General features: G+C 43.9%; 1 protein-coding gene across 4 annotated transcripts in view; it reads right to left on the reverse strand.

Annotated features, from left to right (window-relative positions):
- Positions 1-17,777, reverse strand: part of LOC120532289 (ADAMTS-like protein 1) — a 447,743-nt gene that overhangs the window by 177,983 nt on the left and 251,983 nt on the right. For all 4 annotated transcript variants that reach the window (XM_039758167.1, XM_039758166.1, XM_039758168.1 and 1 more), the window contains one exon: positions 1,676-1,787. In XM_039758167.1, the coding sequence (XP_039614101.1) occupies positions 1,676-1,787 (112 nt within the window). The remainder of the gene's footprint in view (positions 1-1,675; positions 1,788-17,777) is intronic.

The raw sequence follows: 17,777 nt of genomic DNA on the forward strand, positions 1-17,777 counted from the left end.
ACCTCACATCTCATTTCTGTTTGGGTGCCATTTAAGGAAAGGAAGAAAAAAATGGAGGGCCAATGCTTGAAAAACAAGCCAAATAAAATGATGGGAAAAGAAATGAATCAGTCACAAAAAATGGTCACTAATTAGAACGAAAACCTGCAGCCACCGTGACGCTCCCAGCCTTAGAGACTTTCAAGCGGTTTGGCTCTGCCTTGTTCCAGTTTTCTTTTCGGTTTTGATCCTCCATCTTTTTTCTGGGGTTTCTTCTCTTATTCTCTCTTGTGGACGCTAGGGGTCGCTGTTGCCCCGTGACACCCCACAGAGAGACGTCCAAGACACCAAGTAAAAGCACTTAGAAATATTTTCATTTCTTCTTTTTCATATTGTGCCACAGTAGACACCACTAACACCACCATAAACAATACAATAACAATAAGTCAATCCTCGTCTCCTCCCAGCAGCTCCGTCACTCTACCACCCAACTCCGGCTCCGCTTGCTGGGTCTGCACCAGTCCTTTAAATAGTCCTTGACCCGGAAGCTCTCCTGTCCTTCTGTCCATGTAATTCCATAGCACTTCCGGGTCAGAGACAGACTTAGATTTTTCTTCAGCTCGGAAGTACTTCTGTTTCTCCGTCTTCGTGACTTGGGAGTACTTCCGGGCTACCGGGAAAATAAAAATCCCCGTGTCTCCCTGCAGCGTCCCACGATGGCACCCAGCATGGCTGTGATGCCGAACTCCATCTCCCATGGTGCCCTGCGGGAATCCAGGACACATCCATGCTGCAGGAAAGACGCCATCTAGCGTCTTGAATGTGTCGGCCGGGATAAGTCTTTATCATCACAGTCTTTATTATTTTGAAGGGAAGTGGGAGGGAAAACTGGAACACTTGGGGGTAAACCACCAAACACCATACTCAAGGAGAACATGCAGAATCCACCAGGACAACCTCAAGGTAGGAGATTCAGACCCAGCACCCGGGATCCATGAGGCAGCCGTGCCAAGCACTGTGCCAACTTGCCACTCACGCACAACAAGTTTCATTTTAACGTGTTTATTAACTCTTTCAGGGCTGATGTCGACTTGGAGTTGACGATGGTAGTCAACTGTAAACTGTGACAAAACCAACGGTTATGTTTTAGTTGGACTCTCGTTGCTGGAAGGAAAGTTCACTTCATTGGTTTAAACTGAGATTTCCTGCGCTCGTGTGAGCAGTAAGGAGCAAACAAGAGCAAAAATGGCACTGACGTAATGGCAAGAGATCAAAGCAAATGCGTAAAGCCAAATACTCCGTGGACAAAGTTTTGCCTATCATCTCTGAACTGGACTATGACTTGTCGGACTCCGATTTTGATACAAGAAATTGAAAATGAATGTGAGGTTCCAGCTTCAGCTGACTGGTCCCCAGCTAATCATAGTGCTGAACGGGTTCATGTAGCTGACACGCCACGTCAACGTTCGTCACGAGGACTGCCACTTAACAATGATAAGAGGTAGAAACCAAACTGCAAGGCACTGCGACTGTGACCACCGCTGCTGCTGCCACCCCAGCCACCTGGCAGCAAGCCTGCCACACATTCTTGGCAAACTGACAGCCACATAATGCAGCAGCAGATGTTTTATGTTGATTTCTGTGTGAATCCATTGCTTTTCAGAAGCTATGGGAGATCATCCTGGTCAACTCTTACCTCCTCCACAAGTGGCTGAACATGGAAAGAAATCCGTCTCCCTCCAGCGGTGGATGATGGGCTGGTAGAAGATGAACTGCACGGTGCTGTCTAAAGGGCTGACATAATGGATCTGGAAAATGAAGCACAAATAGCACAGAATGTCAAACACTTTAATTCTCTCAAATAGTATTTGAAAGTTGCAAATTCTTTAGCTTACGGAGAAAATTTGAAAACAACATCGCAGGTTTTTACAGAAAAGCTACAGTGGTGTGAAAAACTATTTGCCCCCTTCCTGATTTCTTATTCTTTTGCATGTTTGTCACACAAAATGTTTCTGATCATCAAACACATTTAACCATTAGTCAAATATTACACAAGTAAACACAAAATGCAGTTTTTAAATGATGGTTTTTATTATTTAGGGAGAAAAAAAAATCCAAACCTACATGGCCCTGTCTGAAAAAGTAATTGCCCCCTGAACCTAATAACTGGTTGGGCCACCCTTAGCAGCAATAACTGCAATCAAGCGTTTGCGATAACTTGCAATGAGTCTTTTACAGCGCTCTGGAGGAATTTTGGCCCACTCATCTTTGCAGAATAGTTGTAATTCAGCTTTATTTGAGGATTTTCTAGCATGAACCGCCTTTTTAAGGTCATGCCATAGCATCTCAATTGGATTCAGGTCAGGACTTTGACTAGGCCACTCCAAAGTCTTCATTTTGTTTTTCTTCAGCCATTCAGAGGTGGATTTGCTGGTGTGTTTTGGGTCATTGTCCTGTTGCAGCACCCAAGATCGCTTCAGCTTGAGTTGACGAACAGATGGCCGGACATTCTCCTTCAGGATTTTTGGTAGACAGTAGAATTCATGGTTCCATCTATCACAGCAAGCCTTCCAGGTCCTGAAGCAGCAAAACAACCCCAGACCATCACACTTACCACCACCATATTTTACTGTTGGTATGATGTTCTTTTTCTGAAATGCTGTGTTCCTTTTACGCCAGATGTAACGGACATTTGCCTTCCAAAAGTTCAACTTTTGTCTCATCAGTCCACAAGGTATTTTCCCAAAAGTCTTGGCAATCATTGAGATGTTTCTTAGCAAAATTGAGACGAGCCCTAATGTTCTTTTTGCTTAACAGTGGTTTGCGTCTTGGAAATCTGCCATGCAGGCCGTTTTGCCCAGTCTCTTTCTTATGGTGGAGTCGTGAACACTGACCTTAATTGAGGCAAGTGAGGCCTACAGTTCTTTAGACGTTGTCCTGGGGTCTTTTGTGACCTCTCAGATGAGTCGTCTCTGCGCTCTTGGGGTCATTTTGGTCGGCCGGCCACTCCTGGGAAGGTTCACCACTGTTCCATGTTTTTGCCATTTGTGGATAATGGCTGTCACTGTGGTTCGCTGGAGTCCCAAAGCTTTAGAAATGGCTTTATAACCTTTACCAGACTGATAGATCTCAATGACTTCTGTTCTCATTTGTTCCTGAATTTCTTTGGATCTTGGCATGATGTCTAGCTTTTGAGGTGCTTTTGGTCTACTTCTCTGTGTCAGGCAGCTCCTATTGAAGTGATTTCTTGATTGAAACAGGTGTGGCAGTAATCAGGAAATTGAACTCAGGTGTGATACACCACAGTTAGGTGATTTTTGAACAAGGGGGCAATTACTTTTTCACACAGGGCCATGTAGGTTTGGATTTTTTTTCTCCCTAAATAATAAAACCATCATTTAAAAACTGCATTTTGTGTTTACTTGTGTTATATTTGACTAATGGTTAAATGTGTTTGATGATCAGAAACATTTTGTGTGACAAACATGCAAACGAATAAGAAATCAGGAAGGGGGCAAATAGTTTTTCACACCACTGTAAATCTTTGCTCAGCGTGACAAGGGGTCTGCTCAGAGACACATCGGTGGGTGAGCCTGTGATGTCCTGGATGACGGACCACCGGTCAGGCAGATTTAAAGATTGTGTGAGCAATACAGGAGCCCCCACTGTGATATCAAACGAAATTTGATATCATGCTTTTGAAATTTCAAAAAAGAGAGTCTACATACTAATATATGTATTATGGAAGGCTGGTTTAACATTCAATCCATTTTCCTTTTTATTAAATTTGATATCCTGCTTTTAAAATTTGACAGAGCTTTTGAAATTTGATGTCAAGTTTTTAATGAGAAGTCAAGCAAAATGACGCCTACATTCATAATGGCTGACATGGTACAACACCCTAGTACTACAGATATCAAGTTTTTAAAATCTGATTTTGAAATTTTTAAAATTTGACATCAAGCTTTTGAAATTTCATATGACAGCTTAAATGCTAATACAGTATATATTTAATATCAGGCTTATAAAATTTGATCTCATGCTTTTAAAATCCGATTTTGTGCTGTTTGAAATTTGAAATCGAGTTTTTTAAATCTCATATTGTGCTTTTGGAATTTGATATCCGATGGCTCCTGCAGACCCCGTGACCCTGTGCTTAGGATATAGCGGGTTGGATAATGGATGGATGGATGGAATTTAAATGCATATACAGTATATATACACATTTTAAACTCTCACATCATATTTTTTTCATCTTGATATCACATTTATGAAATTTGATATCACGCTTTTACAAATTGATATCGAGCTTTTGAAACTTAATTTCAAAAAAGAGAGCCTCCATGCAACTATACATATTATGGAAAGTTGTTTGAACGTTTAATCCATTTTCCTATTATTAAGTTTGATATCACGCTTTTGAAATTTGTTAAATTGTGTTTTAAAAATCTGATATCGAGTTTGAGGATGATGATATCAACTTTCAAAAGCGTGATATTAAATTTTATAAAACCCGATATCAAATTTAATAAAAGGGAAAATGGATTAAATGTTAAAACAGCCTTCCATAATACGTATATTAGTATGTAGGTTCTTTTTTTTAATAAAATTTCAAAAGCATGATATCAAATATCAAAAACTCCATTATCAAATTTTTAAAACTGGACATCAGATTTCAAAAGCTTAATATCCAGTTTAAAACCGACGATATCTGCGTTGTAACTTCGGATATTAAAGAAAATGGATTAAATGTTCGAACGGCCCACCATACGGGGCCGCTAAGACGGTGATTTGCTTATTTCATTGCGGAGACCCCCGGCGCACACCGAGCCTGAACCAGACGCGCACACACACGCACGCACAGGGACACTGATTGGCTGCTTAATGCATCAATCAGTAATAAAGTTAATAATAGTTGTATTGTGAGGGAACGCCTCCCAATATGGTCACTTAAAAGCACTTTGCTCCGTCCTTGTAATAAAAGAAAACAGCGGCACTCGTTTACTCACCGATTTGTTCCCCGAGTGGACACGTGGGGCGGGCTTCCATCTGAAGTGTAACCGTGGGGTTTGGAAGATGCGGTGCTGCTGTGTAACAATCAGGTGTATGACGGACTCCTGCGAAGTAAGCGCGCGTGCGGCACAATCGACAGAGAGGTCGTGTAGGCTAAGCCACGTGACGCGCGAGAGTGATGGGGCTGTCAGGCTCGGCTCAGGTGAAAGTCGACGCGGGGCAAAAAGGCGATCATTTCGCCCACCAAAGTTAGTTCAGTTCAGTTCACGAGATGGTCAGCACGTGAGGAATTAGGGCTGCTGCAGGGTCATTTGCAGACATGGGGAGTAGACCGGCATCCATCCGAGGTTTTGGATAGGAGAGAGAGAGCCGGCTAAACATTTTCTTATTGAGGGTCTGATTCTTCAGAGCTCGTTATAAAGGGGGACTGATGGAGTGTTCCTTGGGGCTAAACCCGATTAAGACACCCGCAGGGCAAATTTAGTCCGGTAACGCAAACCCTGTCAGGGTCTTTGGGGGCTTCCAGAGAGCACTGCCAAGGGATGACTGTCCTGGTTACTGCACCACCTAGAATTACTTCGGACGACTTGGATAGAAGACTGGAAGCACTTCCCAGGTTGACTTTAAAAAAAAGCCCACCACCTCAGAGTCGGGAGGCAGTGGGCTACGCTGTTGTAGAAGGAAGGAGGATTGTGCTGGGTGCTTTATTTTGTTATTATTCTTGTGAAGAAGGCGTTGGAGCTCAATAAAGCCCTTTATTTAAGTTGGAAGTGTACCTGGGCATTACTGTATCTGAGGATTGGTGCTCAGTGGCACCCCCTTGTGGTTGGCACTATATATTTATATATAGTGCCTTTCATCTATCTATCTATTTATGTATTATATAGTGCCTTTCATATCTATCAATCTTTCTATGTACAGTGTAGGGTGGTCCAGATCTAATTATGCAATTTTCATTACGCTATAACTTATTTATTTTTATTTATGACATAGAAAATCACCCAAAAAATCCCGGACCATCGAGAAGTGTGCAAACTGACGACGTGAAGAATCGTCTTCGCACCGAACTGGAATCGTTCCCGAATAAATCAAAGTCATCCAGACGATCTGGATCTGCATAATTAGATCTGGACCACCCTGTATAGTATTATATATTGCCTCATCAATCTATCTTTTTATTATATAGTGCCTTATCTATCCATCTATCTAGCAATGTATTATATAGTGCCTTTCACTTCTATCTATGTATTTATGTATTATATAGTGCATTTCACATCTATCATCCATCCATCCATCCATTATCCAACCCGCTATATCCTAACTACGGGGTCACTAGGATCTGCTGGAGCCAGTCCCAGTCAACACAGGGCACAACACAGGAAACAAACCCCAGGCAGGGTGCCAGCCCACCGCAGGGCACACACACACCAAGCACACACCAGGGACAATTTAGAATCGCCAGCGCACCTAACCTGCATGTCTTTGGACTGTGGGAGGAAAACCACGCAGACACAGCAAGAACATGCAAACTCCACGCAGGGAGTCCTATCTATCTATCTATCTATCTAAGGGGAGATCACCGTAAGTATTATTGTGTACGCTGGTACAAGCTGACCAGCACAGACCTTAAGACTCCTGGATTTCCGTCCAGCCTGGCCGCCTTCCTGGGGTTCACTTTTCTGAATGCTCTCCTAACGTTGCTCTCTGACTGAGTGAGTGTTGTTTCTTCACTGAGGTGTTCTCCCACCACCGATGTGTCGGACCGCTGGCTGACTTGACCTGCACGTCGTATTTATTTGTATCCTCGACTGATGTGTAACTCATCATTGTAAGGTAATTAATAATGTTAATTAAAAAAAAATGGAATTTCAGAAGCATCCCCCAAACTCTACCACTGCTGACAGACGTCTCGGAGGGGCCGCAGAGACAGAGACCGCTGTGCATTGTGTGGCCTTCATGAGAACCACATGTGGCTTAGTTCGTTGTTTTATGAATGACATCATGTTTACCCAGAATCTTTTTGGTGGAGGAGCCGGCAAGCGCACTGCAATTTGTTTTGAGCTTTTCTAAATTTTCTGAAAGGATGGCTTTGATTAGAAAAGAATGTGAAAACGCTGAAGCGCAGCTGGACGTGTGCACAGAGTGGTCTGCTGGCGCTGAGCAAAAGTGCGGTGGACTTGTAGTAGGGATGTCAGGAATTGGAGAGCTGATTGATCACCCTGACATAACACTAGGGGGACTGCGGTGGTCTCTGGACTCGGACCTTCAAGTTTGAGTGTTCAGGGGGTTTGCCTTTTGCTAGACTGCAGACAAGTAAAGCTGTTTGGTGTTCTTCACTACGTTTGCCACCTTGTTGTCAGGATCTATCTATCTATCTATCTATCTATCTATCTATCATATAGTGCCTTTCTATGTATTATACAGTGCCTATCTATCTATTATATAGTGCCTATCTATCTATCTATCTATCTATCTATCTATCTATCTATCTATCTATCTATCTATCTATTATATAGTGCCTTTCATATTATCTATCTATCTATCTATCTATTATATAGTGCCTTTCTATGTATTATATAGTGCCTATCTATCTATTATATAGTGCCTATCTATCTATCTATCTATCTATCTATCTATCTATCTATCTATTTATCTATCTATCTATTAGGTACACCTTGCTAGTCCTGAATTGGACCCCCTTTTGCCTTCAGACCTGCTGTAATTCTTCATAGTGTAGATTCAATGAGGTGCTTCCAACATTCTTCAGTGATTTCTGTCCATTTTGACCTGATAGCATCACGCAGTTGCTGCAGGTCTGTCACCTGCACATCCATGATGTGAATCTCCTGCTCCACCAGATCCCAAAGGTGGTCTATTGGATTGAGATCTGGTGACTGTGGAGGCCATTGGAGTCCACTGAACTCATTGACACATTCAAGAAACCAGTCTGAGATGATCTGAGTTTTGTGTCATGGCGCCTTATCCTCCTGGAAGGAGCCATCAGAAGATGGGGACATTAAAGGGATGGACATGGTCAGCAACAACACTCAGGTAGGCTGTGGCATTGAAACGATGCTCAGCTGGTAATAAGGAGTCCAAAGTGTGCCAAGAAAATATCAACCACACCATCACACCATCACCACCTGCCAGAAATGTTAATACAAGGCAGGATGGATCTCTGCTTTAATGTTGCTGACCCCACCATATGAATGTCGCAGCAGACCAGGCGACGTTTTTCTAACATTCTGCTGTCCGATTTTGGTGAGCCCATGTGAACTGTAGCCTCAGTGGCCTGTTCTTAGCTGACAAGAGTGTCACCTGGTGTGGTCTCCTGCTGCTGTAGCCCCCCATCTGCTTCAAGTTTCGCTGTGTTGTGTGTTCAGAGCTGCTCTTCTGCACTCCTCAGTTGTAACGAGTGCTTATTTGAGTTCCTATTGCCTTTCTATCAGCTCAGACCAGTCTGGACCTTCTCCTCTGACCTTGGCCTTCAACAAGGCATTCTCGTCCTGTCACTCACTGGTGCCCCCCGTCCCCACCCTCGGCCCGCTGCCCGTCTTTCAGATTCACAAGTGAACTCTGATACTTAGCACAGTGAGAGAAGTCACAAAATCAACTGGAAGGTTCAAGCAAATTCTAGAAAAAAGAACCCGATCTAAACCTGTTAAGTAATTCTCCCGTGAAAAGCAGACAGACAGACAGACGTTAGATTTTATATAGAGAGAGATTTGTGTAAAATGAATGGGCCTGGGGTTGCAGTATAAGACAGACGTTTGGCCATAAGGTGCCCAGGTAGAAGCTGCACAGCATTTAATTCTGATGCTCTCACTAGAAGCCCACCGTCAACGGGGTCTGCTATGCCTCTTACTTAGAGGTGAGCTGTCCTTATTCACTCCTCTTTTGGACCTGAAAACTTTCTATTGGAGTTTTGAAGGTTAAGGACCATTCCCTGTAAACTCTGGAGATGGCTGTGCGTGGAAATCCCAGCAGATCGATCAGCAGTTTGTGAAATACTCAGACACCAACAGCCAGGCCACGTTCAGAGTCACTTCAGTCCCCTTTCTACTATGAACTCTAGCAGGTGGTCTTGACGAGGTCTACAGGCCGAAATGCATTGAGGTGCTGCCATGTGATTGGCTGATTAGAGATTAGTTGAAGAGGTGTACCTAATAAAGTGGCCGGCGCGTGTACAGGTGAGTTGAAAAGCCATTATCAGTTAGACAGAACTTCACAGAAAAAGAGAGTCTTCCTCCATGTCTTAAACACATTGAAGGGGTTAGCTGTTTGGATGGAGGTGGGCATCTTGGACCAGCACGTGATAAAGAGTCGGGATTAAGATTTGAAACCATACAGCTGTGGCATCACACGGCGCACACCTGATTGGTGAAGAAGGAGCAGAGGACCTCACCCAGTGTCTCCATATGTTCAGGTGCTGAGCTGCTGACCACCCTGCAGGTGAGCATCAAGGCTTTGAACTTAACAGTCTGCTGCACATTAGAACAATCTGGACGAGAACAGGCCCTTCAGCCCAACGAAGCTCGCCAGTCCTGTCCACTTATTTCTAGTTTAGAAAAGCCCTAAAGTCTTACTGTCCACCACACTACTTGGCCTATCATTCTTTGTGTAAAGAGAAACTTCCTAATGTTTGTGCGAAATTTACCCTTCACAAGTTTCCAACTGTGTCCCCGTGTTCTCGATGAACTCATTTTACAATAACCGTCTCGATCCGCTGCACTGATTCCCTTCATCATTTTAAACACTTCACTCAGGTCTCCTCTTCATCTCCTGTAAAGGCTCAGCTCTTTGAATCTTTCCTCCTAACTCATCCCCTGTTGCCCAGAATCAGCCCAGTTGCTCTTCCTTGGACCTTCTCTAGTGCTGTTATGTCCTTTTTGTGGCCTGGAGTCCAAAACAGCACCCAGGACTCCAGATGAGGCCTCACCAGTGTGTTATAAAGCTTGAGCAGAACCTCCTGTGACTTGTACTCCACACATCAAGGCGCTATATAACATGACATTCTGTTAGCCTTCTTAATGGCTGCTGAACACTGCCAGGAAGTCGATATCTTAAGAGTCCTCTACGACTCCCAAATTCTTCTCATGAGGCGTACTTTCAATTTCTTCTCATTTTAAAGTCACCATTTCAATCCGCTGCACTGATTCTCTTCATCATTTTAAACTCTTCACTCAGGTCTCGTCTTCATCTCCTGTAAAGGCTCAGCTCTTTTAATGTTTCCTCATAACTCACACCCTGTCACCCTCTAATCAGCCAAGTTGTTCTTCTCTGGACCTTCTCTTGTGCTGCTATGTCTTTATGGAGACCAAAACTGCACCCAAGAATCCAGATGAGGCCTCACCAGTGTGTTATAAAGCTTGAGCAGAACCTCCTGTGACTTGTACTGCACACGTCAAGGCGCTATATAACATGACATTCTGTTAGCCTTCTTAACGGCCTCTGAACACTGTCTGGAAGTCGATATCTTAGAGTCCACTATGACTCCTCAATTCTTCTCATAAGGTGAGGTAGCCAAGGTAGTGCTCTGAAAAGAGGAATGACACACATGGCCACCACAGCTGGCTGAACACCGGGGGCCTCATGTATAACGCCGTGCGTAGAATTCACACTCTAACATGACATAAGGACAAAAGAGGAAATGTGCTTACGCACGAAAAAGTCCAGATGCATAAATCTGTGCGTTCGCCAACCTCCATGTTCTTCCACTACATAAATCCCGGTCAGCGTGAAAAGTAACGCACGTTTCCCACCCTGACTCCTCCCAGAATTACTCCATTTTGAATATGCAAATCAATATAAATAGCCCTTAAATGAGCGTTCTGTGAAAAGACAATGGCAAAAGCACAAGGGCAAATAGAAGAATTTCAGCAAATACCAAGTGGAGGCAAAGAAAAACGTACTATTAGTTAGTTTAAAGAGTGGAGTAAACAAGAAAAGGAAGCTGATCGAGTGACATACCGTGCTCAAGTTCACAAAGTCGCACCGTGCCCGAAATAAAAAAAGTCGCAGTGAAAAGGCGAGTCGTAGCCCACCGTCTGAGTGTCAAATGAAAGCTTATTAGGGTACAGAGAAAAAAGGCACACAGTGGGATAAAGCACGAAATGTCAACTTTAATCTCGAAACTTCCACTTTAATCACAAAGTTTATTTTGTCATTAAAGTAAAATATCATAAATTTCATCTTAAAATTGTTTAATTTATTAGTATCTCAAATCTCATCGTAATTAAAGTGGCACGTTAAATGCTTTGTTTTGTATTTGATCTTCTATGTGCTCTGTGTGTGTGAATCACTACTTGCTTCTTAAACCGGCTCTCTTCCTCCAACTGGACACAGAATCCATTACATTCATGATATTACAGCTCTCTGAATAATTTAAATACTGAGATGTATACGTGATATCATTTTCATGATGATAGGAGTTAAAGCACGTTATTAAACATGGGAACACGGTGGCGCAGTGATTGTTCATGTCTTACACAAGATGCTTGCTTTGCCAGGCGCGACCTTTGATGAAATACTTTACTGCAGCAGTCCTGTCTCTTTCAAACGTACTAACCCCCAATTCCTGTCCTTCCTTTTCTTTCCCCAAGTAACCAATCACCACACAATCAGCTCTGTAACGGAGGTTAAGCCACCTATAAGCTTAGAGCGCCGATTCTTCAAAACCTTTAAAGAACATTGAAATATCTTCGTAGTACGTGTTTAGTTATTCTATCCATCTATCCTTCCAGTGTTGCGTCAGCACCAGCAAGAATACAGCGCGATGCAGGAACAATCTGTGAACGGAGCGCCAGCGGCTCGCTAGCACTGCGGCACCGTGTCCTCACATGTTTAATTATTAACAATATAGATTATTTAAATGAACTTAAAGTTTTATCTGTATAATATAATAAACATATTTTGCTGCATTTCACCTTAAAAATTAATCGTCATCATATGTAAATACGCGCTTTATAAAGTGGCTCAGGTTGTGCGATATTATAACTGTAGTGCAAGTTTACAGTGAGGTGATTGTACTTATAAGTCCTAACAGTTCTACAAGGAGCAGTTGATTGAGTGCATTTAGAGTTCTTGGGATGAGACTGTTTGTGAACCGTGAGGTCCGTACAGGAAAGACTCTGAAGTGTTTGTCGTATGGAAGCTGTTCAAATAGACTGTGTGAATGGCTGAGGCAGCGTGTGCTTGATGCTGTATCCTGATAATTCTCTTTCCGATCAGCTGCTGTAGATCTTTGATTCACACTCAGATACAGTGATATAAATACTCCGAGTGGTGCAGTAGTATGGAAAAAGACGATCCACTGTGGCAACCCCTAACGGGAGCAGCTGAAAGAAGAAGAAGAAGAAGAAGGTGCAGTGAGAGTAACAACGCTAAAGCAGCTATGGTATTTAGTTTGGCCATTCTGTGGACCATTATATTGTTACAAGTTAATTACAATTAGATGCCTTAAACCAGGGGTCTCCAATCTTTTTTCCCCTGAGAGCTCCTTTTACAAAATGAAGATGGCCAAGAGCTCCTCATGTTTTCTAACGTTTAGTCTCGTTTGCTTATTTCAACCCAAATAAACTGAATAAGCTTGTTTTGTCTGAACATTTACAAAATGCTGGTGTCCACAACTCACATTTTGCATTAAAACATCACAAAAAATAGAGTTCACCTGCATGTGCTTTTTGTATGTCTGTATGCTTTATCTCACACTATTGAATTAAAACACGACTGCTGTGAAAACAAAACAATGCAATTCCAAATCCACAGATCTGACTTATTCATTTGTCATTTTGTCACATGTCACTGTGTCACTTGATTCACAGGTCCAGTCGCATGTGTGATGTGTTTTTGAGTTCGTCAGATGACTGGCACTGAGGTGTTTGGTGGAGCGTAGCCACTGAGGTTCACTCTTATGGAGTCTTTTAAATGTTCGTCTGTCAGTCGTGTTCTGATCTTTGATTTCATGACAGTCACGTCAGACTCACTGAGGTATGGAGACCCAAACAAAGCAGACATTTTCAGAGCTGCTTGGGGAAGATTCTTCTAGTTATCAGGCTCTACTAAGCTCTAAAAATGCTGAGAATGCTGTTGAGACTTTAACAGCACATCATTTTGGTTTACTAATATATAAAATATCAAATCCAATGTCTGTCTTTCTGTATGTCTGCTTTTCATGAGAGGACTACGTAACAGATCGGGTTTTTTCTATAATTTGCTTGAACATTCCAACTGATTTTGCGACCGGGGGCCTCATGTATAACGCTGTGCGTAGAATTCACACTCTAACATGACGTAAGGACAAAAGCGGAAAATGTGCGTACGCACAAAAAAGTCCAGATGCATAAATCTGTGAGATGTGTAAGGCACTATATAATAGGCAGGTTTATACTGTGAACTGTATATGTGCAGTGGGGTGCAAAAGTATTCGACCCTCTGACTGCATGACAAAAGATTTGTCCCCGTGTTTATACATTCAGTATTTTTAATGTGACCTCTTATGCTGTCACAATGCATTTCCAAAGTCACAATAAAACATTTTCTGTAGATAGTGAACTGAAGAAGAAAAACTCCAAAGTCCGTGTCTGCCTCAGTGTTCAAAGCCCTACACATTCACACTTTGTCGAGGACCCTTCTGCTGCTGTAACGGCCTTCATTCTTTTGGGGTATCTAAGCGTGTCCCAGTTTGGCACATGGTGATCGTTCCCCATTCTTCCTGGCAGAATTGATCAAGACCCTCTAGGTTGGTGGGATGGTGCACCTCTGGACAGCAGTTTTAAGATAAGATCAGGGCTTTCACTTGGCCATTCCAAAACATTCCCCTTTCTGCTTTTGATCCATTCCAGTGTCACTTGGGGGTCATTGTCATGTTGAATGATGACTCTTCTCCCGGAGCCGTAAGTTCATAGCAGACTGGAACAAACAAGTTCCTGTGGTATTGTGAGGTACAGTATTTGTGTCCATCCATCGTCCCTTCAACTCTGACAAGCTTCACAGCCCCAGCACATTAAAAGCATCCCCATAGCATGATGATGATGATGATGCCACCACCATATGTCACCGGAGGTCTGGTGTTTCTCAAGGCATTCGCAGTGTTAGTTTTATACCACACATACCTCTTTGTTCTGTTGTGGTCTCATCTGAACATCAAACCTTCTCACACACCTCAACTGGGTCTTTCTCAAGCTTTGTAGCAAATGCCATACGCTCCTCTTTCTGGCTCCCCACCCATAGAGAGGCTTGTTTTAATGGAGAGCTCTTAAAATTTGTGTACCTTCCCTCCAGTCTCAGCCATGGAGCCCTGCAGACTTCTGAGAGTGATGCTTGGGTTTTTAGTGGCCTCTCCATCCAGTTGACGTCTCGCTGTGATGTTCTAGTAAGAGTCAGGGTGCAGTTTCTGACGATGGGTCCAGCATTGCTTAACGGGACATTTGGACTCTTTGATTTTATTTTTTTGTAGCCATGTTCCCAACATTGTGCCTTGAGGGCTACTTGGTCTTCATCTGTGCAGTGATTGTCCAACAAAGACTGTGGCCTTACAGAGGGGTGTAACAGTTGTCGTGTGCATGTGGTGGGGCCATCATTGCCAGTTTGTACCTTTCCCTAGTTCTATTCATAGTGGAATAGCTGGATTTGTACGTACACACAAGGCCACCAAGTCCTATTTTGGTCTCATCTGACCATCAAACCTTCTCCCACACCTTAAGTGGGTCTTTCTCAAGCTTTGTAGCAAATGCCATACGTTCCTCACTGTGGACCTTCTTAAGGAATGGCTTCTTTCTGGCTCCCCTCCCATAGAGAGGCCTGTTTTAATGGAGAGCTCCTTAAATTGTGGACCCCCCACTGCACCTTCACTCCAGTCTCGGCCAAAGAGCATTGCAGATGTCATGAGAGTGACGCTTGGATTTTTAGTCTCTTCCTTGCTCTGATGTTTTGCTCTAATTAGAGTCGGGGTGCTGTGATGAACCTCCCAGTTACTGATGATCGGTCCAGCATTGCTCAATGGGACATTCAGATTCTTTGATATTTTATTTGGTAGCCATGTTTCTGCCTTGTCCCTTTCAATGACTTTGTCACATCAGCAGAAGGCTACTTGGTCTTCATTTATGCAGTGATTGTCCAACAAAGACTGTGGCCTTACAGAGGGGTGTAACAGTTGTCGTGTGCATGTGGGGTGGGCCGTCATTGGCAGTTTGTATGTGTCCCTAGTTCTGTTCATAGTGGAATGGCTGGATTTGTAATGCCAGGCAGCAGTTTGTGTTTAAGAGACTCACCTGACTCCTAGGGCCAAATAAACTGTAAAGCAGCGGAGATGACCATTCAGAAAAAATGAGGAGAAGAAGGGAAGAGAGCACCGGATTGGAAGGACAAGTCAGAATTAAAAGAGCCCCCCTTTGTATTGAGGATTTGTTCTGTTCTGTGTATTGTGTTGTGTTGTATTGACCCCCTTCTATTTGACGCCCACTGCACGCCCAACCTACCTGGAAAGGGGTCTCTCTTTGAATTTTTGCCTTTTCCGAGGTTTCTTCCATTTTTTTTTTCCCCTACAAGGATTTTTTTCTGGGAATGTCGTCTTAGACACTCAAGGCTGGGGGGGCTGTCAAAGCCCATTGTGGCACTCCTTGTGTGATTTAGGGCTATTTGTATTGTATTGTATTGTATATCCAGAGAGACAAAGGGGACTCACAAGCAGGCCCTCATTATGTTTAATTAGGAATGCCAAATGACTGTCACCTTTGTGTCATTTGTCATTTGTGTCAACCTCGAGCTTCCAAAGCGCAGACGTTTAAATACTTACACAGTTCAATATCCATCCATCCATTATCCAACCTGCTATATCCTAACTACAGGATCACGGGGGTCTGCTGGAGCCAATCCCAGCCAAAACAGGGCGTAAGGCAGGAAACAAACCCCGGGCAGGGTGCCAGCCCACTGCAGGGCACACACACACACACACACACACTAGGGACAATTTAGGATCACCAATCCACCGAACCTGCATGTCTGTGGACTGTGGGAGGAATCCCACGCAGACACGGGGAGAACATGTAAACTCCATGCAGGGAGGAGCTGGGAAGCGAACCCGGGTGTCTTAACTGCGAGGCTGCAGTGCTATCCACTGCGCCACCATGCCGCCCACAGTTCAATATATCAACACAAAATTGTTTAGTTTGACTTTAGCAGTGTATTGTTACCACCTAAGAGTTCACATTAAAACACAGAAGTGATAAACGTGGGGACAAATCTTCTGTCATGCAGAAAATGACAATGACTTTCAAGGGGGGTGAATACTTTTGCACACCACCGTTGTTTTTTCCTGGTCCTCCCACATTCTGCCTCCTCTCCCTTTGTGGCTGATTGACGTGACCCACGTTTGGTGGTATTGGGGTGGAGGGGGTTGATCTTACGTTCCTCAGCATCGACTCCTTGTCTTGTCACCCTGGCCACTGTGAGGATGTTTAAATCAGGCAGCGTGGCACATTTTAAATCTAGAACGTGTCTAATTGCAGCAGGTCCTGATTTACGACTGAGGCTTTGATCAAAGTGTGGATTTCCGCAGCCGCTTGGCCCGCCTCCATGGCTATTCGTGCCGTTCTTGAACCTGATTAGGTGTGAAGCCTACTGGACCCTGCGGGCCGTGATCCATAGATAGAGAGAGCGGCCTCGAGGCAATTTGGCTTTTAACGCTTCCGTCGCTTTGTGACATTTCTGGTAAGGAGAACATCTGGAGCTACTTGAGCTTCGAGTGAATGGTGTCCAAAAAAACTTCCAACCGTGGGGGGGTCTGCCTCAAGAGGGGCTCTGGAGCGTGTTTGATGTTAATTTTAACATCTACTAATTTGAGTATCTGATTTGGAGCATATGGAAGTTTTCAAAATTTGAAAGAGATGCACGGTTTATTTATGTATTTTAAGTTCCTTTCTTTTTTTTATTTTTTTATTTTAGATATCAACTTGTGGGAAGCCCATGTGCTTGTTAACATTCCTGGTGGGGGTCAATGTGGGGACCTCACTTGTAGTCCCATCAGGCCACAACAAAAGACAACAAGCGGGCAAAGACCTCCAATAAACCCCAACAAAGATCAGGCCTGCCCACCCTCTTTACAGGTCTACTGGGTAGGCCTCACCACCTTAGGCAGCCTGACCCCCAAACTCTGGATTTGGAATAAACTGGCTGCCCCTCCCCCACCTCCCCAGCCCTCCTCGGCACCACCCATGTTAGTGAAACTTAAAAAATCAATAAAAAAAAATGTTCAAATATGTAACTCTGGCCAAGCAGAAGGTAGGTACCCTCCAATGTCAAACGTTGGCACCGTATCTGATCGTGTTCAGCTCTGACAGGAGAGCGTCCCCCACGTGGGGAGAAGAGCACGTGGCCGTGACATCTCTGCCAATGAGCAGCCACCTTCTAAAATACTGTGATCTCTCTCTCAACGACGACAAACGTTACTCCTGTAAAAGGCGCTATATAGCGCCCGACCCGGAACAGACTATGCAGAGGCACGTGTAAAAATCACACAGGCTTTTATTTTTCTTCACCCGTGGGCACACGTCTTCCCCGTGTCCCACAGGCCCTTACCCGCACTTAACAGTCAAAACACCAAGAACTCTCCACTTTGCACCACCACTCCTCCCAGGCAACCTCGTCCTCTTCCTCCTGATTGTGGCTCCTGAGTGGTGGAGGCTGGCCTGCTTTATAGCCCACCCAGAAGTGTTCCAGGTGTTTGACCACCTGGTCCCAATTGCACCTCCGGGTGGGGCTGATGACTTGTCCAGCCGGGTTCTTGA

The sequence above is a fragment of the Polypterus senegalus genome, chromosome 7, assembly GCF_016835505.1.
Source record: "Polypterus senegalus isolate Bchr_013 chromosome 7, ASM1683550v1, whole genome shotgun sequence".
Taxonomy (NCBI): Eukaryota; Metazoa; Chordata; class Cladistia; order Polypteriformes; family Polypteridae; genus Polypterus; species Polypterus senegalus.